General features: G+C 41.4%; 1 protein-coding gene and 4 non-coding genes across 5 annotated transcripts; all 5 read left to right on the forward strand.

Annotated features, from left to right (window-relative positions):
• Positions 1–10: 10 nt before the first annotated feature.
• On the forward strand, positions 11–22,619 carry WDR43 (WD repeat domain 43). Its single transcript, XM_085218848.1, has 18 exons — positions 11–299; positions 3,908–4,042; positions 4,839–4,960; positions 9,260–9,380; positions 10,541–10,680; positions 11,195–11,297; positions 12,379–12,443; positions 12,798–12,969; positions 13,396–13,482; positions 14,354–14,485; positions 14,920–15,057; positions 15,907–15,993; positions 16,556–16,587; positions 17,317–17,380; positions 18,254–18,367; positions 19,157–19,226; positions 21,304–21,359; positions 21,457–22,619. The coding sequence occupies exons 1-18, from the start codon at positions 75–77 to the stop codon at positions 21,574–21,576; spliced, it is 1,983 nt and encodes a 660-aa protein (XP_085074974.1). The 5' UTR covers positions 11–74; the 3' UTR covers positions 21,577–22,619.
• LOC116216399 (small nucleolar RNA SNORD53/SNORD92) lies at positions 5,388–5,464 on the forward strand. The gene has a single exon (XR_004159080.1). It is a non-coding gene; the product is annotated as a small nucleolar RNA SNORD53/SNORD92 (small nucleolar RNA).
• LOC116216401 (small nucleolar RNA SNORD53/SNORD92) lies at positions 9,538–9,621 on the forward strand. Its single transcript, XR_004159082.1, has one exon. It is a non-coding gene; the product is annotated as a small nucleolar RNA SNORD53/SNORD92 (small nucleolar RNA).
• LOC116216400 (small nucleolar RNA SNORD53/SNORD92) lies at positions 10,788–10,871 on the forward strand. The gene has a single exon (XR_004159081.1). It is a non-coding gene; the product is annotated as a small nucleolar RNA SNORD53/SNORD92 (small nucleolar RNA).
• Positions 13,854–13,932, forward strand: LOC116216398 (small nucleolar RNA SNORD53/SNORD92). The gene has a single exon (XR_004159079.1). It is a non-coding gene; the product is annotated as a small nucleolar RNA SNORD53/SNORD92 (small nucleolar RNA).
• Positions 22,620–22,655: the final 36 nt, after the last annotated feature.

Here is a 22,655-nt window from a genome sequence, read left to right on the forward strand (position 1 = left end):
GAGCGCGGCGCACGCGCGCGGAGCGAGCACGCGGCCGGAGCTGCGCAGGCGCGGAGGGCCGAGCTGGGAGCGCCATGGCGGCGGCGTGCGGCGGGGAGGCGGCGGCGGCGCGGCCCCCCTTGGCCTTCTCGCCTCACGACCGCCGTTTTCTCGCCGTCTCCGGTTCGGATGGGAGGATCCGCGTGTGGGACGCAGCGAGCAGCCGCCTGCAGCACGAGTACGTGCCCTCCGCGCACCTCAGCGCCGCCTGCACCTGCCTGGCCTGGGCCCCGCCGGGGGGACGGCCGCCCCCCGACAAGGTACGGGCGGATCGGGGGAAAGGGATCCGCGGGCGGAGCGCTCGTACCCCGCGCGGCCTCGAGTTGCGGCCACGCCGCTTCACCCCGCCCTCCCGGCGCCATGCGGCGGGGCCCGGCAGCGCCAACGGGACCGGGCCGGCCCGCGCCACGTGTGGGGCTGCTGCTCGGGACGGAAAGCCCACCGGGTGGCGGGGAGCGCGGCGCATCCTTCTCTTTTTTTTTTTAATTTTCTCTTCTAAATTAACTAAAAGCGCTCTCAGCCAAAGCGTTGATGGCGATACCCCTTTGCCTTTCGCGTTCCATGCGTGGAAGCAGCGCGCCCTGCAGCAGCCCGGTATGTGGCACGCAGCCCGGCTCCTCTCCCCTCCTCAGGACCTCGTGCTCTGCGCTCAGCAGCTCCGCGCACCTCGGGGGATCTCCGCCTTCCAGCTAAGCTCACTGGGACGCTCCTGCTGAAAGCCTCCGTATTACACGCGTTAAATCACTTTTTCGGCTCGTTTATATCGAGGTAGTCCTTACTTTGCTCGCTGTAACATACAACTTCTTGAGCAGGATGCAACCCTTGGATGGATTTGTGCAATACACCTTGTTTGCCCTAAGAAGCAGTGAGTTAAATGTGTTCTGGTAAAAGCTTGTTAGAAGTACTGCAACAGGTATCGTGACATGCTCCGTGCACTCAGATTACCCACTCAGAGGAAGGCTGTGTTGCCCCATTTTTGTCATTTGAGTAGCTTAATTCACGAGCTTTATAAAGTGGAAGAAAGAATTAATTTCAGATTGGCCTCTTCATTGCTCGTTTTTAATTCAATTTGGAAGGAAAGAAGGTGCATGCATTAATGGAAAGGCTGAACAGGTTAACAGAAACTGAAACTGGTGCTCACCTCAGCTGTGTGCAGTGCAGCTTCAAAGCCTGACGTACCGTGCTGCCTTAGGTCAAGCACTGGAGGTTTTGAATGGTGCTTAAACGTTAAGGCTATTTTAGACAGCCACCCCTAAAGACTACAGATGCTCCAACATAACTGTTTTTAGGGTTATATGCAAAAGGGGTTTCATCAGGCAAGTTTTGGCTTCCTCTGTTTTTTTCCTATGGCATTATTTAGTTCTTATTCTTTTTGCTGAAATGTGATGTCTCCAGGTAGCAGTAGTACTTGGTGTGCAGGAATAAAACCATGCCAGTAGGTGCCTGGTGTTTTACCAGGTTACACATCAACTGTGCTTTGGACTGCTTCTGTGTTTATGAAGGCCAGGTATTTAGAGGGGAGCTTGAGGAGTGCAGTGTTGAACTCCAGGCCCTGGAATTGCTGATGCAGTGGTGACTTACTGGCATGCTCTCTGCACACGTGCTTTTGCAGCATTTGTGCTTCCTGCTTGTCCTGTTCACCACCTCCCCTCCCACCAAGTGGTGTCTTGCAAGAGCTTATGGACCACTAACTTTCAAAGTAGTTTCTTCCATCTCCTTCATAGTAAGTTTTAGCTGTTCTGTCATCTTTAGCTCTTAAGGCTCTTCATGGTTTTAAGAGCTTTACTTCACATGTTAGCAAGAGAGATGAGATTTCTGTTAATTGGAAGAAGAGTCTCATTCTCAGCAGCTGCCCTACACAAGAGAGAACATTATGGAAATTCTCATTTGCAAATAACTTTTTCTAACTATCTCTGCTAATTAAAGCTAATTTTTTTTCAGTATTTTTAAGTACTTTTGAATTTCCATAAATCTGAAAATGTTTAAAAGCTGATGCTTGATACACTTCAGCTGCTCTGTTCTCTCCATGAGAGCTAGGTGATTCTTTGGAGTCCTTTCCAGCATGAATAGGTCTGAATTTTCCATTGATGCTTCTTTCAAGACAGAACATCCCACTAATAGCGCTGATGAAGGTTGTTCGCTAAAGAAATGGATGTAAGAAAAGTAATTGGAGAAAACTTCCCCTACTTTCTTCATAACACTGGTAATGCTGTGGACCTCAGCGGGACCTTGTTACACTCAGTGAAGCCTTTGGTTTGCTTTAGGGAAATCAGTCATAAGAAACCATGTGGAGATTGAATGAGCTTTAATTAAAAGCTCCATTCAAGGTACGAGAACAAAATCTGCGCTTAATTGTGGTTTTGGTTCCCAGTTTTGATTGGGAGTGATAATTAATAAAACTAGATTTACAGATTTTGAAAAGTCTCTGAAAACATATAAGCTGTGCTTACATCTCCAGTGGCAATGTGGTCCCTGTCTTTGCATTTCTAACAGCTGTTTTGAGATGGCTTAGTTGGCATTGCTGCCAGAAATTTAGCAAGGTTATTCAGTGCGTGAGTCTCCTTATATTATCTTAAAACTGGTTGATTGATTAGTTGTGCTTTGTAACTGTGGTGATTTCTCAGCACTTACGCTTTCATTTCTTTTTTTGTAAACACTTTTCTTTCCCAGGGAAGATGAAGCCTAAACAAATCCTTGCAAAAACCAATGTCTGTACTTTTCTCTAGAGCCCACTGCTGTTTTTAACAAGCAATACAGCATATTTGTGTTTATTGGTTTCGAACAAAACCATTTTCCTTGGGGGTGGGGAAGTGTGTATGTTAAATACGTAGGAAAAGAAAGCTCTACTTCTTCAAACAATGGGACTATTTACCCTGTGCTGTTAAAGTTTTTAGTTTTAATTTGCTGAAAACCCCAGAAGCCTGGTAGCCATTACATCTCTGGGGCTGTAGAAATTAGGTACCTTATATGATGTATATGATATGACAGATGAGAATCATAGAATCATTAAGGTTGGAAAAGTCCCCTCAGATCATCATGTCCAACCGTCAGCCCACCCCTGCCATGCCCACTGACCGTGTCTCTCAGTGCCACATCTCTGTGGTTCATCAGCACCTCCAGGGATGGTGACTGTGCCACTGCATAACCACTCTTTTGGAGAAGAAATGTTTCCTAATATCCAACCTGAATTAGCCATTCTATTTTTGTGATTAATTACTTAGGTTTACCTAGTCATAATTAAGATAGCTGTTTCTTCTGCTTTTGTTTTACTCAAGTTTTGCATGCATTTGGTTAAGCAAGGTGAAATTCTTTATTGAAGTAGTTGATATCCATTGCAAAGCAGGAAGGTGTAGACTTGAGAATTGCCTGATAGGCAGTAGGAAGACCCCTAGTAATTGACTCCAGATGACATAGTTTCAATCCCTGGTTGCTTCTCTCTGTCTGGTGTGGTTGCACTTTCTTTTTAAGAGGCATTACGGTTACATAGTATTGCAAGACTGATGGTAAACTGATGATTCCTAATAAAACTTAACATACATTTCTGTTCTGTGAATGAAATAATTTGGTCGTGTTTAATCTTTACCTCTGCCTCTGGGAAGTGAACAAATGTTTTTCCCTCTAAGTGTGGTCAGTAAGTTAGCAAAATGGCCTCTGTTGAGTATTTCCAAGAGACTCAGCAACTTTGCTACCTTGTACGTGGAGGTATAAGATGAACCTCTAAATTGCCACGTCTACATCTTGTGTCTTAGCAGAATTTGTGCTGGCTGACTGGATCTCAGACTCGGAGAGGTTTCTTCCCCCTGCTTTAGCACTTAAGAATCACAGGTCATACTAGTTAATTCCATTTTTTTTCTTCTCTGTTTTGCAGGATGGCCCCCAGAGGAAAAAACGGAAGTCTGAAGCTACAGGAGTGGACAAGCAGTTAGACATCCTGGCTATTGGCACAGCAGTTGGTAGCATTTTGTTGTACAGCACAGTAAAAGGAGAATTACAGAGCAAGCTAGTAAGTTACACACTCATCATCACGTGCTGCCAAATAATGGTGGTTTCAGTCAGCTTATGCTGTTCTTTCTGTTGCTCAAAAATGGGCTAAACTGACCTAGTTAATCAGATCTTTTTTTTCTTAATGACTACATACATGAATAGAATTGCAGTAATTTAGATTCTTGGGAATTGTTGAGTGGTACTTCTGTTGTTGGCAATATGTACACTTTGAGACCTCTTGGTTTGGCAGTATCCTAACATTGTGTGTGGATTTGTTATTTTACATCAGATATGTTCATAGTGATTAAGTGTCTAACTGAACAATTAAGTTCTCCATGGGCATATCATCCCCTGTGCCTCTCCAGGACTACAGGAGGAGAGGGCAGGATTGAAGTATTCATCAGCTCTTGTTAAGCTGAGTACTCTTTGGTGGACTCTTCTGTACATCCTGATTGGACTTAAGCAAGAAGGCACTTAGATATCCATTATCAAGATACCTGTGCTAACTGTGCTACTGCTCAACAGCTTTGGCTGTGTTTGTCAGTAGCGTGCGGGACAACTTTTTGTTAACTGAAGTAGTAGAACAATAATTAATACACGTACAGCTGAAAATATGAAGTATCTTTAACTTGCAGCTCTATATGTGTACTGGTTGTAAAAAGCACAAAACAAGTTGCATGCTATGCACTCCTCTTTGAGGTACCAATTATTTGGATTCATTTCTTCAAAGAGCACTTTGTTCACATTGTTGATATGGGGAAGACTCAGTAGCAATACCTCTTTATTCGTAAGTGACCATCTCTTATGTTTTGTAGGATGGTGGTCATGACAATAGAATAAATTGTGTGAGGTGGCATCAGGACAACTGCTGCTTGTATAGCTGTTCAGAAGACAAACACATTGTGGAATGGAACACACAGACCTGCAAAGTGAAGTGGTGAGTGATCCTCTTGCTCTGATTTGTTGTCCTTGCTTTTGTGTATTTCCTCCTTTAGAGGTGTTAGTGTTGTGCTGTTGGAAATGCTGCACTCTGCTATGCAGGCTTCGTGCTTGCTGTACCAAATTAGCAGTTAGTCACTACTTTAAAGAAATTCAGAGTGGCTTGATTAAGGGATAAAAGAGTAAATCTTATAGTTGAATTTCTTCCTCTGTATGTTGGAAGGACGAAATACAATGTTTAGCTGCTAAGGGGGACGTGAGTCTTTCCATGCTGACTCTTAGTGAGATACGGGCTTCCAGTTGCTTTTTCAGACACTGAAAATCCATATTCTTAGAAATATCCTTGAGAGTGTGGGGAAAGCAGATGCTGGAACGCCTCATCCCAGATAGATCTACTGTGCACACCTGACTTAGCCCCAAGGGCCTAGCAGTGATGATACCCAATTGGTTTCGCTCACTACTGATGTGCAGTGGGGACAATTCCACTTGGCTGTCTGAGCAGGCTGCTGCCACTTAAACTACTATTGAGCCAAACGAAACTTAGTGCTGCGTTAACAAGTTCTCTAGGGTAGCTATTTGCTTTCTTTTTCAGTACAGTCAATCTTTTGTTTTAAGCTCTAAGAAACTAAGTCTTCTGTTAGTGATTCTGGTCATCTTAACTTAATGAAGGTCTGGTATGTGATGGCACCTTGACCCTTGTCTTCTACTCTTGTTACTTTTTTTTTTTTTTTTTGTAAAATTTTCCCATTGTGTTATTTCAGCATTTTACAGATTTTGCTGAAGATGTTTGGGCCCTGCAGACAGACTGTCACCAGTAACCTCCTCAATTTCCTTAGGAAGGAAAAGTGTCCTTATGTTTAGACCCTGATGCAAAATAGCAAAAGATAAGATCTCCCATTAGCCTCCTCTTCTTGGGTGTGAAGGAACCTGTTTCCATCACCCTTTCCTCCTTACACTCCAGCCTCCAAACCTTCTTTGTGATCCTTTATTGGATTGACTCCAGTGTGTCAGTAGCTTCTCCAAACTGGATGGTGTAGTTTCAGAAGTTGCACAGGAAAGGGGAACCATTTTCCTTGATCCTACTGGCCATGTTCTAGCTAGTAGAGGTCAGCATGCGGTTGACCTCATTGCCACAAGTACTCACTACTAACTCATATTAAAATGGTCTATAAGGATCCCCACCTCCTTTGTTGCTAATATGTGTTTTGGCAATTTGAATCCAGCCCATATGAGATTTTTTTTTTTTTCTTTCTGGCACACATGAAGACTGCTTTACCTAATCCTTTCATCTCGGAGATTTGACTGCCTATTTCTCCAGCTTGTTGAGATGAGCAGTTCTGCCCTCCAGCATGTTTATCAGCTGATCTCCCAAATTTCTTAATGCCAGTGAACTTGCTAGTGGATGCATACTGTCATATTTTCAAGGTCATTCGTGAAGACCTGAGTAAACACTGAGGTTGAATGGAATTGGAATGTCCTTGGGGAATGATACCAGTAACTGGCCGTCAGCTGAACTTCATGGCGGTGATTGCAAGTGTTTGAGCTCAGTATTCCATGCAGTTCCTATCCTACCTTGGAGTCCATTCAGTTAGTATGCTTGCAGCCAAACTGGAATTGCATAGTCTAATGTGAGACGTTGTCAGAAGCACTGCTAAACTCAATTTAAATAGTTTACAGTGTGTGTCATCAAAGGCAGGTTGGTTAGGGATGATTTTCTCTTTTTAAGTGTGATTGCTTTTTCCAGTCGCTTTTCTGACCTTTGTATATTTGGAAATCTTTACCAGGTGGATTTGCTGTGTGTAATCTTTCCTCTCATTTCCTGTATTCTTTTTGCAGATAGGTTTGTCTTTTTTTCAAGTCAACAGAAATTTCTCCTGGGCAGTGCAGCCACTCAGAGATGATGGAGTGGTCTCGCAACATCACTGACTTTGGTGCATCCCATTCCATCTTAGAGGCTGCATGTGTGAACAACTTGCTGTTATAATCCCTGATTTTACTTATTTTTATGGATAATGTTCTGCTCCCTCTGATTCTGGTGCTGGGTTTGGGAACATGGGAGCCCTGAGAGCCGTCCTTACTCTTGTGTGGTGTGGCTTTTTCTGTGTGCTGAACAGATCCCTACACCATTCAGCACTGAGCCCACACATTTCTCAATCCTAACCTTACTGCTGCTGATGTACCATTAGGTCTCCTTTTTGTTGGTCTTCGTATTTCCTGCTGGTCTGAACATCCACCTGAACTTTGGCTTTCCTGCATGCCAGGGCTACACCTGGTGATTTTCTTTGTGTTGGTGTGTGCCATTCTTGTGCGTTAAAATGGTCATCCTAGAAGAGCAACCAGCTTTCCTGAGCACCTTTTGCTCTTCATAGCAGTCTCCAGTGGAATATTGCCCATCAGTTCCTTGAATAAGTGACAGTCTGCTTTTATGAAGACCAGAGTTGTAATTCTGCTGTTTGTCTTGCTCTGTAGCAAAGCTTCATGCACTCAAAGCCACCTTTATGTGTAGAGAAAACCACCTCTTCCTTGCACCTTCCTGACATGTCTTCACTAAATAGCCTTCCTAAAAGTCTGTTAACTACAGTATTCTTGTCTTAAGTTCTATCCCACAGGTTCTCTGTGATCTCTAGTAAGATCAAAACTATAAAGCTCCCCATGGCTCATCCTGTTTGTCTCCCATAGAGTGTGTGTTTATGCACAGCCTCTTGAGATGGGTCCCTGCCATGCTGTTGTCTCGTGAAATGTGGTAACTGTTCTTGTTACTTTTCACCCTGGGTGCTTCCCTCTGCGTTGCCATATACCCCCACTTCTTTTGTGACTGCTTATTGTTCTTGTCTCACTCCAATCCTAGGTTAGTTTCCTCTTTGCTAGGTTAGCAAGCTTGTGGACAAAATTGCTCTTGTCCCACTTCGCAAGGTGAATGTTGTCTCCTCTCAGCAGTCCTTGTAGCTGGAAGAGTCCTGTGGTTACACAAGCTAACGAGGTGTTGATGAGCAGAATGTGCCTACTCCTATGTGAGTCTTCTCCATTGAATCGAGGAGAACACCACCTACAAACTGCTCAAAGTTTGACTGTTAGGATACTTTGTGGCAGTTCTTGTTTTCAGTTAGAATGCAGTAATTGCTTAGGAAAATGCCAAGAAGTACTCCTAGATTTGTTGAATGAACTGCCTGTTAGAGGCATTGTGTTCTCCAATTTTGAAGATAGCAGTGAAAAATTATTATTGTTGGAGTGCAAAAATGGAAAGTATGCTGACATTATAATATCACACTTTCTACCAGAAGTCACATCAGAAGTCATGTATTGCAAGTCATGCCTGAGGTAAAAGATATTGCAATCATAGAATCATGCAATGGCTTGGGTTGAAAGGGATCTTAAAGACCATCTAGTTGTACATTTGAATATAATTTCTTGGGTTTGCTCCATTAAATGGATATTGATCTGAAATTCTTAGTTCTGACTTACACTTTGGAAGAGAATAGAGAATTTTGTTATGCTCTGTGTAAGGTATAATGTTGTTTGTCAAGTTTGTAGCTAGTAAAACTTGCAGCTTCTATGAAATCTAGCCAAAGGTGATGGTGTAAATGAGCTCACTTGTAGAAGACAGAAGAGGTGCTGCTTGGCATAAGAAAGGTCTCAGGAAGTATTTCAGAAGGGGCTGTTCACAATCAGAACGTGGTGGTTGGGTCGTGATTATTATGTACAGAGGGTTTGCATTAAGGATTTCCCTGTAGTTTTGTCCTCTTAGCAATAAGCAATACTCAGACTCTTTCTAAGCAGGCACAAGCTTTCCATCACAGCATCTTTCTTTTTCTTAGTGCTTTCAACCATGGAGTTCTTAAACCTTTGAGGCCAAGGTTATTACTGTCAGTGTCACTGACAGACTTAGGAGGTGTGCCAGGAACTGGGTGGGCCTTAAAACTCCGAGGTCCGTTTTGAATAAGTTGATGGAAGCTTTGTGGATTATGGTTCCAAGAGAAGTCTTAACAGTGTGGCTCCTATTGCCTGGTCCTGAGTAGTAGAGAACTTTGAGGGGGGGGATATTGAGAATAGGGTAAGCAAATAGTATTTTTTTTAACAACAGCAAAGCAAAACAAACAAAAAATAGTCTTAATTATTTCTTTATTTTTGAGTAAACTAATTTGAAATTGAGGAGCTGAAACAGAATAATTTCTGACCTAATTTTTGACTACTTAGCCTTTTTTGAAGTATGTTTTGCCTTAGATTATCCAGCAGAGTTGTCATGCATTTTGAAGTTATGCTAATGAATATCTTTTCTGTGTCTCCATTCAAACTCTAGCAAGTGGAAAGGTGACAGTAGCAGTGTCAGCTCTTTGTGCATCAGTCCAGATGGAAAAATGCTGCTGTCAGCCGGTAGAACTATAAAACTGTGGGACCTGGAGACCAAAGAAGTCTACAGAGTAAGTAATTTTGTGCTACTAGACATAAAAAAATAATATATATGTACATATTCTTCTTGATTAATGGCATTGTGCATTTAGTGTTTCCTAATAGATCATCTGAAAATTTGGTAGGGTGGAAGGACACAGCTGGTACCTTTGGGGTTGCTGGAAGTTATTTCTGTGATGATACCTTCAACTGTGGTTTCAACTTCCTGACACTTGAATGAGGACGTTGAATTCCTTGGCTGTGTCTGAGAATGCTGCCAGCAGCCTTTCTGGATTCTATAGCATAAGGATAGGTGCTGTTCTCTTTCACTGTGTCCCTTTCTGAAGCCCTTCTACTGGGGAGCTCGGTTCACTGCACTATTCGTTTTTGCTGATGCGTTTTTATGGGAGCTCCTGTACCTTTGTGCTGAGTATCTCTTGAAAGCCTTCAGGTCTCTTAACTAAGCTCTGTGTAACAGGTGTTATCAGTATTGCTGTGGAAGCAATTGGAAGGCAGAGGGCCAAAAACACTGTGTCTGAGCCCTGGCCAGAGAACAAGGAATTTACCGTGTTTTGGCTGTTCCTTAAATGCAGTCCTGTTCCACTGTATGACAGCAGATAGGAAGCAGCTAGTCTGGTTTCCTGGTGTTTGCTGTCAGCTGAGTGTGCACACGTGTTACTGTGGGCTTGCTGGCACATGGCAAATACTGTGTGTGTCTGCATCCTGTAGTGACCAAAATCACTGTGAAAATAAAAATTGAAGTGTTGATTGATTTTTTTTTTATTTTGTTCCACAGCTTTAGTGTGTCCTGTGTGATCATCTTCTAGTTGAGGATGAAACTGTAAATCTAGTTCTGTTGTTAAGTGTGACTGCTTCACACTTCACAACAAAACTAGATTTGTGTGACTGCAGGTGTGATTTCTTTCACATGAGCTTAGTTTCAGTAATTTTGCCTTTGATTTCCCCATTAATTTTTTAATTCTGATAAGTAGATGGAGTGTCAGGAAACATTTTTGAGACATGTAGAAATGTAGGGAATCTGATCACCAGTTAAAAAAACAGAAAAAACATTGACATACTCTTGCTAACTTGAATCTTTGGATCTTTCTTAACATTCTTTCTTATCTAATGTTTTAATTTTTGTCACACGGCTGCTGATGGCAGTAATTGAATTTCCCCCCCATTCTCTTAGCATTTCACAGGCCATGCTACATCAGTGTCATCATTAATGTTTACCACAGTGAGACCTATGAATGAAAATAAACCCTTTGATGGAATTACAGGACTTTATTTCTTGTCTGGGGCTATACATGACCGGTTACTGAGTGTTTGGTATGTAAACTCCTCTTAATTTTTAACTTTGATTATGACTGTTACTGAGGATAGACTGAACAATTATGTTCTGGACTCTGATTGAGCAGAAGGGGCACTCTGGAAAAATGCAGTGATGATCTCTTAAGTAGTGGTTTCAATTCACTGATTGTTGAATGAAGACCTAAATTTCCTTGGCTGTGTCTGAGCGTGTTTCCAGTAGCTGCCACTTGACTTCCCAGCATATGCTAGGAATGTAGCGCGTGGTATGCTTCTTGTTCTTTGTATTTGCTGTGAAGTTTGTTTTCTTCTTTGCTGAATTTGCTTGGTGGTTACTTTGCACTTGAAATTTAGAACACCTTTTAAAGCTGAAAGCTGCAATTATAACATGAGTATTTTTGGCTGAGGTGTGTAGTACCATGAGAGCGACAACAGTAAAGCACGATTTGTAGGCTCTGTAACGCTGTGCTGCTTTTCAGATGTGGAGGATGCTGTTTGTGCTCTGTTAAATAATGTGTGCTGTTTGTGTCTCCAGGCAGATCAGATCAGATAGGAAAGAAAAGAATGCTGTGATGTCTTTCACGGTAACAGATGAACCAACGTTTATTGACCTGACCGTGTCAGAGCTCAAAGAAGAGGTAGGAGCAGTAGTTTGTAACCAGATACATCCAACAGTTTCACACCAAGTTCCTTTTAGGGCACTAAAAAAAAAAAAAAAGAAAAGAAAAGTTTGGTTTGTGTTTCGTTTCTGTTATGCAAAGATGAGATTTGAATGCAAGTTCAGTAGTGTGAGGATATTTATAATAGGTGCACTTGTGTAGCTAGCAGTTTGAAACAATTATTTTCACAGCTACTAAGTGCAAATTCCATGTTTCCTTCAAAAATTTTGCTTGTGATGGTAGAAACGTAATTTGTTTCCTATTTGGATCAATTTAGTAATCAAAATGTTTCTTAGATTTCAGTAGTAAAAACCAGCGAAGGTTTCTTTCTGAAATACAGTTTGAACATGGTTCTGTTTTTTTTTTTGTCTATTCTCATGTGGCTAAGGTAGTATAACTGTGTTTTGAATTAACTAGCCTTTATGAATTTGAATAGCTGAGCACATTTCCCAAATCTCTTTTTCAGCAAGAAGTATCAGAATAGTTGTCTTACGAAAAGTGTCTGCATATGAAATGTTCACAAATCATTTCTGTAGTTACTTAAAACATTTTTTTCTCCAATTGCCTTTAGATTCCTTTATAAAAAGAGTATTTCATGCTGTAACTCCTAACGTTTCCATTTATGCCTTCTCACTGCATGTGTAGGAGCTGGGAGTACTCTGTGATGTGCACCTGGAATTTAACTGCTCAGTGTACTCTGTTTTAGTTTCTTTCCTGTGAATGTATTTAGTGTGTCACTGCCTGTGTAGTTCAGTGCATCTGGACACCTTGGGTACTGTATTTTTGAAACATTGCTGCTTATACTCGTGTCTCTAGTAGCCAAGCTGTTCAGATTTGGATATTGATATAATAAAGCACAGATTTACGTTTTTGTTTTCTAACTGCTATAAATGTTCCTGAGATGTGTGTCTGATCTAATTTTATGGGTTTATTTGTATCTCTAATGTATGTAGTTGCTGTAAAGAGTCAAATCATAACCTGCAAATATCTCTTGATGTCTTGTACCTGTGGATGTCTGTCATTTGGTCTAATCAGAATCTTTTATTGTGACTTCTTTCAGCCTGTGAAGTTGGCAGTTGTTTGCAGAGATGGGCAGTTGCATTTATTTGAACACATCTTAAATGGGTAAGGAGGTACTCCTTCTGAGAGTGTATTTGGCAAGGTCTGGGATTACTGGGAGGCAAAGCTGATTTTGTTGTGTTGCTGCCTTTGATCTCATCTGTTCACAAATTGAATTCCAGCTGATTCTGACGTGTTTCAAGAAATGCAGGAGAGCTTATTTATTGGGGATTATGCTGTACTTTGTTAGTACCTGTTGCTTTAGCCAAGATTTTGCCTGGTTTAACTTCATTTAAACTATCTGTAAAAGATGTAAACTAGTAGAGTTTAAGGATTTGATAATGAAGGGTGCGTACTTGTGAAATCTACAGAAGTCTTTAAGCTAAACATGCTGTTGTTTTTCTTTTCTTCCCTCCCCAGCTACTGCAAAAAACCCTTAACATCAAACTGTACTATCCAGATAGCAACGCCTGGAAATGATGGAGACTCCACGCCAAAACCAGTTCCTATTCTAGCAGCTGCATTTTGCACAGACAAACAGTCTCTGCTGCTTGTGTATGGAAACACCCTACAGCCCATCATAGAGAAAGTGGTATGTAAAACATATTGGAAAGGTTTTGGATTTCACACTTTTTTGGAATTGCAGCGTGAGATTGAACTCTCCTTCTCTGGGAGTTATGACGACTGCCCTTGAGTTGTTTAGAAAGGGGATGTGCATTCTGCTCATTCAGTTAAAGTGTAACTTGCATTATTGCTGACTGTTTCGTGCTGTCTCAGCTGTTAATACATTAGGCCATTGAAACTTTCTAAAACTTTCAATTTGCATGTGTGAGCTTCTCTGCAGAGCACAGGGATCTGGTAACAAAAGGCAGACGTGCAAAGCAATTGCTACTCTAGGGGAGGATAAGAAGCTCATTCTTGTTTGTACCTCTGGAATTTGTTCTCGTCTTCTAGTAGTTTGATGAATCACCACTGTGATTCATTGGCAAGTTAACTGTTTTTATTCCTGTCCTTTCAGTCTTTGAACACCAACGAATCCCACATATGTTTGATAAGGGATGTCCAGAAAGTGTTGGTGCTTAAAACAGATGATGCTGTAACAAAGGTGAGCTTGTGTGAAATACAATTGTCTTGCATCTCTTGATTTACTTTGGAAATGCTAGAATTCTCTGTTGTCTTCTTAAATAAATTTGGATTTCTGAATGAATCTGCTCAAGGCTGCAGTGTAGTTTCAGAGACCCAGAGCCGTTGGCTGCTGTGTGCACTGATAGGCCCTCCCTCAGTTACCTTCCTGTAGCTCATGTCACAGCTGACAACATTGGTATAGAGAGCAGACAGCATTGGTTTTCTAACCCTCAGGTTAGCTACCAGTTCTGGTGCTCCATCAGCCTGGTGGAGCTTTGTGCTAATTCCCCGGTCCTGGAGCTGGAGGGTAACAGAGCTGAGATGCAGTGAGAGATGTGGGAGCTCCCTGGCATGCAGTGATGATCTCCATCTTGGTTTCGCTTTTTGCTGAATTCCAGTGAAGACTCATTTCTCTTGGCTGTCTGAGCATGCCTTGTGGAGAGAAAAGTGATGATTTGTGTATTGAGCGAAGTGAGTAGTATTTTAATTTTACTATTTTTCTCCAGTAAAGTTCTTGAACCCTGAAATCAATTTTTTATTTGTGGAATATGACTTGTATCACATCATCTGGAAGTTGCAATGCTCACTGCAGTATATATATTTGTATCACTTTAGTGGGCACTCAGCATGGCTCCCATAATGTACACAGGGCTGGGTGGGTACTTCAAAAAGGCACAGAACTGCTGGTATGGAAGAAGTGTTCTGGAAGTAGCACGTAGCATTTTCCTAATAGGTTGTGGCAGGCTGGTTTTAACGTATGTGAGAATCTCAAATTAAAATCAGTATTTAAAACTGGAAGGAAGATTGAGATATTAGCGACTTATTCTGGTGTGTTTCTGTCTTTCTGCTAGATAAAGACGCCAGTTGTGAACTCGGACACCAAAGTTCTAGTGCCTGGCATTCCAGGACACAGTGCAACTGTTAAAACTCCGTCCTCAGGAAAGGAGAAAAAGAAAAGCAAAAGGAAACCAGGAGAGACAGAGGTAAAGTGCTCCCTCGTTTAAACCCAACAGTCATTTAAAAAGCAACCATAAATGATCACTGTAGCTTCTTTAGGTATATTTGAACTTGAGTTGTTTGCCTTCGTTGTTTGCATGAGGGCAAAGTGAATCATACTATCTTCTTGTAGGAAATGGGCTTCCCTTTGGTCAAAACCTTACTCTCACTGAAGCCCTGACTGCGTTGCCCACAAATCTGCCCGTTACTGCAGAACTTTGTCACACACTTGCCAGTCTCTCTGTGCTAAGGCACATTACTGCTTCTTAGTCAAAACTTCATCTTCTCTTTTTCCGGCTATCCTCTCAGTATGTTATTTTCCAGCAGGATAGGAGGGAATGGTATATATTAGCTACTTTACTTTCACCTGATATTTCTAAGAAATGGCCCTGAAACACTGTTCTTATTTCTTTGTCTGCAGGGTAGCATTGAGGAACGCCTAGGGGCATTGGATATTGATGTGAGCAAAGTAAAAACTCCAGGTGGCCTTCCACAAACAGATAGCTTTGCAGTGCTTTTGGTTCAGGGCTTGGAAAGCAATGATGAAGACATCTTAAATGTAAGTGTTGTAAGATCACCGTATGCTGTGTAAACTATTTGTTGAGATTTGTGGGGAGCTGCTGTGAAAGAAGAGCAGTCAAGATGCTGTTGTTACTCCTGGCTGCTTTTTGCTGATGTGCTGATAAGGCATTGGTATTATGAATGATGGTAATGGTACTTTAATGCTAGCTACCTTGTTTTCTGAGTCATCACATGAACTTTGTAGCACTTCTGTTTATGGTAAGTTTGTTGTGTCAGAGTTCAGATATTTTACAAGTGATGTTACTAGTGCAACCATCTCCCTTTTAGCTTCAGCTAGAGAACAATCTGTGCTCAGTCTAGAGTGTACAGTTTCCAAGTAGGTGTTTGAGAAATGCATCTATGACCACAATTAGACCTGAAAAGCTTGTTACTGCACTTGGATTAGGAGAATTTTATACTTCTGGGGCAGGAAAAGGAAATCTCGTAAGGATTTGTCACTGAGTAGAAATTTCTTGTCACCAGTACAGGTGGAAGGCACTATATTTACAGAAGTGAAGCATGGAAATAGAAAAATAGCAAGGGAAGTTCTTGTTAATATGGCTGTTATACTTTGTTTCTAGTGTGAGATGGGTGGACTAGGGGCAATGGCTGGTTGTTTTAGACAGGTTAATCAAGTATTTATTCTTGATTAATTAAGATATAAGTTAATTGTAGCTGACTTGAAAAATGGAACTCCTTTGCATTGTAAATTTTATTTTATACATTATCCTCATCTGAGCTTATAGAAGTAGTAAATAGAAAAAGAGGTTTAAACTCAGGAATTTTTGATTTTTGTTCCCAGTGTTAAAGCTGAATGATCATCTGATTTATTTTTCCATTTTAACAGAAAGTGCTTTCCACAAGAAAGGAAACTTTAATAAAGAACACAGTAGCCAGAATGCCTATACACGCTGTCATTCCACTGCTGCATGAGGTAGGAGAGCTTGCATTTCATGTACCTGTCATACAAACCACATTTGGCTTGCCTTTTAGCTGGGGAAAATTATGGATGGGTCTCTCAATTTCAGTGAATAAATCAAGTCAAATAATATTGATTTAGTAGTATTATAATACTGAACTTATTCGTAGTTTATTTCTGTCTTACTCTTACATCATCTGGCTGAAGCTTAACCAAAGGACAAAGTGCCACTGTCAAAGCTAGGAAAAGCCATAGATCATGTGGTGCTATCTTAAATGAGTAAGCAGGAAAAAAGGGAGAGGTTAAGCTAAAGCTTGTTTAGTCTGTGGCAGAAAAATAAGACCAACCAACAACACATTACTTATTTAATATTATTAAAGTAGCTGATAATTTGAAACTGGAAAATAGCAGTGCTAGTCACGGTTGTATTTCTCTTGTACTTTAATCTGCTGGCCTCAAAATCTATTCTTTCTTGTGGTACTAATCTTCCTACCCAAATATTGGGCTGTCATGTGGATGTGCTTTAAGCTCATTATGCATTTCTTGCTTTTAATTGTTACTGTTCTTGTTCCTCTAGCTTACAAAGAGATTGCAAGGCAACCCATACAGGTAAGAAGCGAGTTACCCACAGTTCAATTTATCTGAAAACGTCTATTCTGTGTTTTATGGCCTGTGCTTCCCTGTGAAGCTTCCATAGTAATTGTAATGAACAGTTGCTATGTTAATAGAATCTTGAGGTAACCTGATTGTGGGTGCAAAGATGAACTTTTATTAAGACTATGTGCTGACATAAGTGAAATTAAAAAGGGAAAGGGATACTTGAAGTGAGCATTTATCTGAAGGAGCAGACAGCTCAGACATGATCAGTATGTCAACTCAAATCACTTTAAGATGTGTAACTTCTATTTAAGAAAAACACATAGCTCTTCCTGCACCTGCCAATCCTGCTATATTGCTATAGCAAAAGCTTTGCTGTGACTAGATATCTGCAACTGGATTAAACAAAACAAGACAAAACAAAAAAGTCGAACACGTTGTAGAAGAAGAAAGAAGTAGCACTAGTTTGATCTTTTCTCCATTGAAATCTCCAATGAAAGGCCATGAGAAACAGATCCCTGAGCATGTCTAGTTTTCATCTTTCTCTTAAATGTCAGCTCTTTTCCCAGTAAGTGTCTCTTACATGGGTATCTCATCTGGATAGCCAAATTATTTTATTTCCTACTGCATTTTTCTTTTTATGTAATAAAAGTCAAGCATTTCTTGTAGAATAGCTTAGCAACTAGAAAATGAAATGTGTGTTGTCAGCCAACATCTCAATATCTATGATATCGTTTCCAGTGCCTCACAAATGGTTCGATGGCTGAAGTTTGTTTTTACTCTACATGCATCCTACCTTTCCACAGTAAGTATTTTGCAATAAAGTTAATGCATATAGCTGAAACTGGACTTAAGTGCTTAAGTGTACATATGTTCTTCCTTCAGGAATCTGTCTCTTGCTCTCCATGGTATGAGGGTACGTACCATGGTATGGTACATGCTCAAACCAATGTATAGAGGGTTGTACTTCACCATTTTGCTGATTTGATGGACATTTGTTACAAATTGTCATGGATGACCAAGATAAATATAATAATAGCATCCCAAAGTCAAACCAAAACCAGTTATGTCATGGGAGAGAGCCAAATAACTGTCAAACATGATCTAGCCATTGTCATCAACACTTACAGAACTAAATTTCTGTATTGAGTATGACTGGATATATAGGGTAAAGGCATGACTAAGTTGACAGAGAAGCAGGTAATGTAGTAGCTTCTGGGTGGAAATCCAGCCTTCCCTGGATAATACTCTCTAGCTCAGTTTATAAAACAAATAAATGTATTGTGACACTGTTAGTCTTTTATATTCTGGGGATCTCCCTTTTATTACAGTTGTATGTCAAAACCTGTATGCATTGCTATTACTGGGTTTGTGTACTGAATCTATTCAGTTCCATTCACACTGCTTTCCAAGTAGTCCTTCTAAATATGCTATTAGGAAATGTGGAAGGAAAAAGTAGTGTAAGTAGAAGGGGCTATGGTTCTAGACAAGCCTACATATTAACTGGTTGGGTTGCAGGTGATTTCTATGAATCCTCAGCAATTCCTTCTGACCACAGTGATGTCAGCAAGGATTGTTTGTCCCAAATGTGTAAGGATAGTTTAAAAATACAAAAGTAAGATACAGGTTATGTATTGGGTAACAGCTTTGTTTTAATTCATCCATTTCTTCTCGTAAGTTGCCAGACCTTATTCCTCAGCTGGGAACGCTGTACCAGTTAATGGAGAGCAGGGTAAAAACTCTGCAGAAGCTTTCCCGTCTACATGGAAGGCTCTTCCTTCTTGTCACCCAGGTAAGTTCAGCTGAAGAACACAGGATACGTAGAAGTGTTATTTGCAGGCTTAGCCTTCTGTTGTGAGAGCATCTAATGGGACCTGTCATCAGGAACTTAGTGCAGCTGCTGTATGGCTACAGTGATAATACTCAAAGTACTGCAGTTGACTGACTGTCTGGTCAGTCCATGCTCACAGAAAGTGTTGCACATTCTGTCCTGCCAGATGAGTGTACTAACTCATAGCATTTTAAGTGGGAATAAGTGGGAGGTACTGGGCTGCTTTGAAGCAAATGCCTCTGAAATTTTACTTTGTCCTTCCTATTTATGCGGCTGTTAAGGTGTTCGATGATTAAATCTTTGGAGTAAAAGCCCGCCAGGAATGGTGTGCCTATTAAAGCAAGATTGCCGATGGTTAGGCAGGAGGTGGTTATTGGGAGAGTTTTTTGTAGGCGGCCTATTTTGCGGATGTCTTGTTCTCCATTTAGGCTGTGAATGATTAGGCCAGAGCATAGGAATAGTATGGCTTTGAAGAAGGCATGAGTTGAAATGTGGAGGAAAGCTAGTTGGGGGAGATTAAGACCAATTGTGACTATTATAAGGCCTAATTGGCTTGAGGTAGAGAAGGCAATGATTTTTTTAATATCGTTCTGGGTGAGGGCACAGATGGCAGCGAATAGTGTGGATAGGGCACCTATATGAATGCATGTTAACCTCTGTGTAGATTTCATTTATGTTGTTGAGTCTTAGAGACTTCAAGTTTGGGGAATGTGTGGTTCCATGTAAGGCTAATTTTCAAATTCTGTTCAGGTTGCAGCATCGGAAACAGTTCAGGATGTGATGGAGGTTAATCAGACTGCGAAGCTGGTATATGAGGATGGTAAGTGCTCTATGCTAGATGTACTCAACTCCAGAACTTTTGTGGCAGCTAACAGGTGGTGGCTGTTCATCATGCCCCTGTGATATTGGTAGTGGACAGTCTCCAAGCAGGGAGGTTTTATGGGAAATCTATGGCAGGCAAGTGAGCAATTAATCATGTAGGCATCCTACAGTTCATTTTGTCTTTCTTCCCCTTCTTTGGTTTCCTTCCCTTCTATTTTTTTTGTGAAGTCAGGAGGGAGGCCAGCAAAACTGCTGCCTCGAACTTCTGGAGGGCAAACTTTGAACTGTTCAGGACCCTGGTAGGGGAGAGTCCCTTGGAATTCAGTACTGAAAGGTAAAAGGGTCCCAGAAGTCTGATCCTTCCTCAGGAAGGAAGTCTTAAAGGACAGGAGCAAGCTGTCCCCCTGTGCCACAAGATAAGACAATGGGGAAGATGACCAGGATGGATGACCAGGGGCCTTTTTCTGAGGCTCCAGGAGAACAAGAGAATTTGCCTCCTGTGGAAGAATGGAAAGGCAACTCAGGGAGAGTACAAAGAAGTTGTTAGGGTGTGCAGGGAGAACATTAGAAAGGCAAAAGCCCAACGTGAACTCAACTTGGCTGTTGAGGTAAAAAAGAACAGAAAACTTCTTTACAAATATATATTAACAGTAAGAGGAGGGCTAAGGAAAATCTCCATCCTTTACTGATGTGGCGGGGAATTTGACTACTAGGATAAGGACAAAGGCTGAGGTTCTCAGTGCCTTCTTTGCATCTGTCTTTAGTAGTCAGACCAGTTCTCGTCAGGGAACTCTACCTCCTGACTTGGAAGTCTTGGATGGGGAGCAGAATAAACCCCCCCACGATTCAGATGGAAACAGTCAGAAATTTACTACTCCACCTGAACTGCCACAAGTCCATGGGCCAGATGAGATCCACCTGAGGGTGCTGAGGGAGCTAGTAGAAGTGACAGCCAAGCCACTTTCCATCATCTTTCGGCGTTCCTGATCAACTGGAGAGTTCCCAGAGGATTGGAGGCTTGCCAGCGTGACTCTTATCTACAAGAATGGTTGTAACGAGGTTCTGGGGAACTACAGGCCTGTCAGCCTAACCTTGGTGTCAACGAAAGTTATGGAACAGATCATTGTGAGAGAGATTACACAGCATGTGTGGGAAATCTGGAGTATCAGGCCTAGCCAGCATGGGTTCATGAAAGGCAGGTCCTGCTTGACCAACCTCATCTCCTATGATCGAGTGACCCGCTTGGTGGAAGAGGAAAAGGACAGCAAAGCTGTGGAGGGTCTGGAGCGCAAGTCTTATGGGGAGTGGCTGATGGAGCTGGGATTATTTAGAAGAGGGAGCTCAGGGGAGATCTTACTGCTCTCTACAACTATCTGAAGGGAGGTTGTGGCGCAGTGGTGGATGGCCTCATCTCCATGTAACAGTGATAGGACAAAAGGGAATGGCCTCAAGTTGCACCAGGGGAGATTTAGATTGGATGTTAGGAAACATTTCTTCTCTAAAAGAGTGGTCAGGCACTGGAATGGGCTGCTCAAGGAAGTGGTACAGTCACCGACTCTGGAGGTGTTCAAAAATATGTACATGTTGTACTGAGGGCGATGGTTTAGTGGGAAGTATTGGTGATAGGTGGACAGTTGGACTCAGTGATCTTGAAGGAGGTCTTTTCCAGCCTTGGTGACTCTGTGATTCCTGTGTCGCAAATTAATAAATCAATTAATTGAAAGATCTTGAAGTACTTAACTGATGACATTGGATTTCTGGCACTAACTGCCCTTGTGCTGAAGTAGATGCAGTCAAGGAGCTGCTACATTTGAGTCAGTGAGACTTCACAGCAGTGTGTGCATATATAGTTCCAGTTGGGCCATTCAGGCCCTACTACAGCTATATACTGTATAATCATAGCAAAGTGACTATTCCTAATTTATGGTGATCAACCTAGTCTTCATATGGAATTAGTTTTGGAATTCAAATAAATTTAAATAGTTTAGTGAAGGTTTAGCAGCATATGGAGTTGAGTTTTGTTTGAACGTATTCAAGTCTGTTTTCCAGACTGAGGGATTGTTTTGTTTTTGCAGAATCCTCAGAGGAGGAAGGTTCAGATGATGAGATGATTGCGGATAAAGACTCAGATGTAAGTGGAGTTGGATTGAATCTTCTCCCAGTTATTTGTCACAGAAGTTGTGTTAATGTCAAAGATTCAAACATTCCTGTTTTCTTCAACCCTCCAGGAAAACTGGGATGAAGATGAAGAGAAAGAGGAGCAATCAGATGAACAAGACATGACTGTTGAAAAGGAAATTAATGGTGATTCTGATTTGGAACCAGAAAATGAAAGTGAAGAAGAATAATGGCATAAAAGAATAAACAGTTTAAAGAAGTGGGCCACCAGAACTTTCTAATTCTGGATCATCTTGCTGAAAGATGCCATATTTGCATATAGGGAGTGCAGACTTATGCGCAGCCTATGTGTAGGGGCACGTGTGGGGCACTGTGCATTTCTGAATCCAGAATGTTTAACCACGCCAGCCTTCTCTTGCCCTATTTCCCTGCGCTTACTATAGAAACATTTCTTCCACCTCTCATGGTCAGATTATGCCTGTCATGTGGACATGCATTTGTATCTCAAGTGAAATAAATCTGCCACCGCTGTTTGTGTGGTAAACTTGGTTCAGCTTTACACTGAATTTGTTTCAAATGTTCAAGGATCAAAGACAGCTGATCTATACCTTCTTTCCATGCTTCAGTTAGCAATAGCAAGTGGGCATCCTGCTGCTTTTTTTTTTTTTTGTTTTCCAGGAAAAAAAAAAAAAAGGAAAAAAGTTATTTTTGTAATGTTTAAATTCTCTAATGGATTTCCTTTCTTTCCTCCCATCCTCCATTGGTTCAGCCATGCCTTGGCAATGTCTAAATGCCAAAGTGGCTTAAAAACAGCTTTTTTTTTTTTTTTTTTTTAACAAATTTGAACTTGAGACTTTTATATGTAGAATCAATGATTTTTCTCGTGCTTTAAAAAGACATTAGAACTATCACTGTTCCCTAATTTCATTTTAATTGAGGCTGTATATAAGATTAATGCTAACCCAGAGGATAGACTGAGGTGGGTGGGGAGAGGGGAGTAACACAGGGAAATGAGAAGGTGGATACTTGTGAATACATAGCGCACAGCTATATGTTTATTATCAATTTTTAACCTCAGTGGCAGAGCAAGGACAACTGATTGCTCAGCTAATGGAAGCTGAAGAGGTACAAACACATTTTTAAGAGCAAAACATGGTAAAGGTCTGAGCCATTCACCACTATAATGTACAATATATTTGTCTATAAATGGAGCTGTTGCAACTAAATGCTGCCCTCTTTGTAAAGTGAATAAATATACATCTCCTTTACCAAATACCTGTCCTGTGGTTTTGTTGAGAGAGCCCTCAGA

Source organism: Meleagris gallopavo, chromosome 2, assembly GCF_905368555.1.
Source record: "Meleagris gallopavo chromosome 2, MGAL_WU_HG_1.1, whole genome shotgun sequence".
Taxonomy (NCBI): Eukaryota; Metazoa; Chordata; class Aves; order Galliformes; family Phasianidae; genus Meleagris; species Meleagris gallopavo.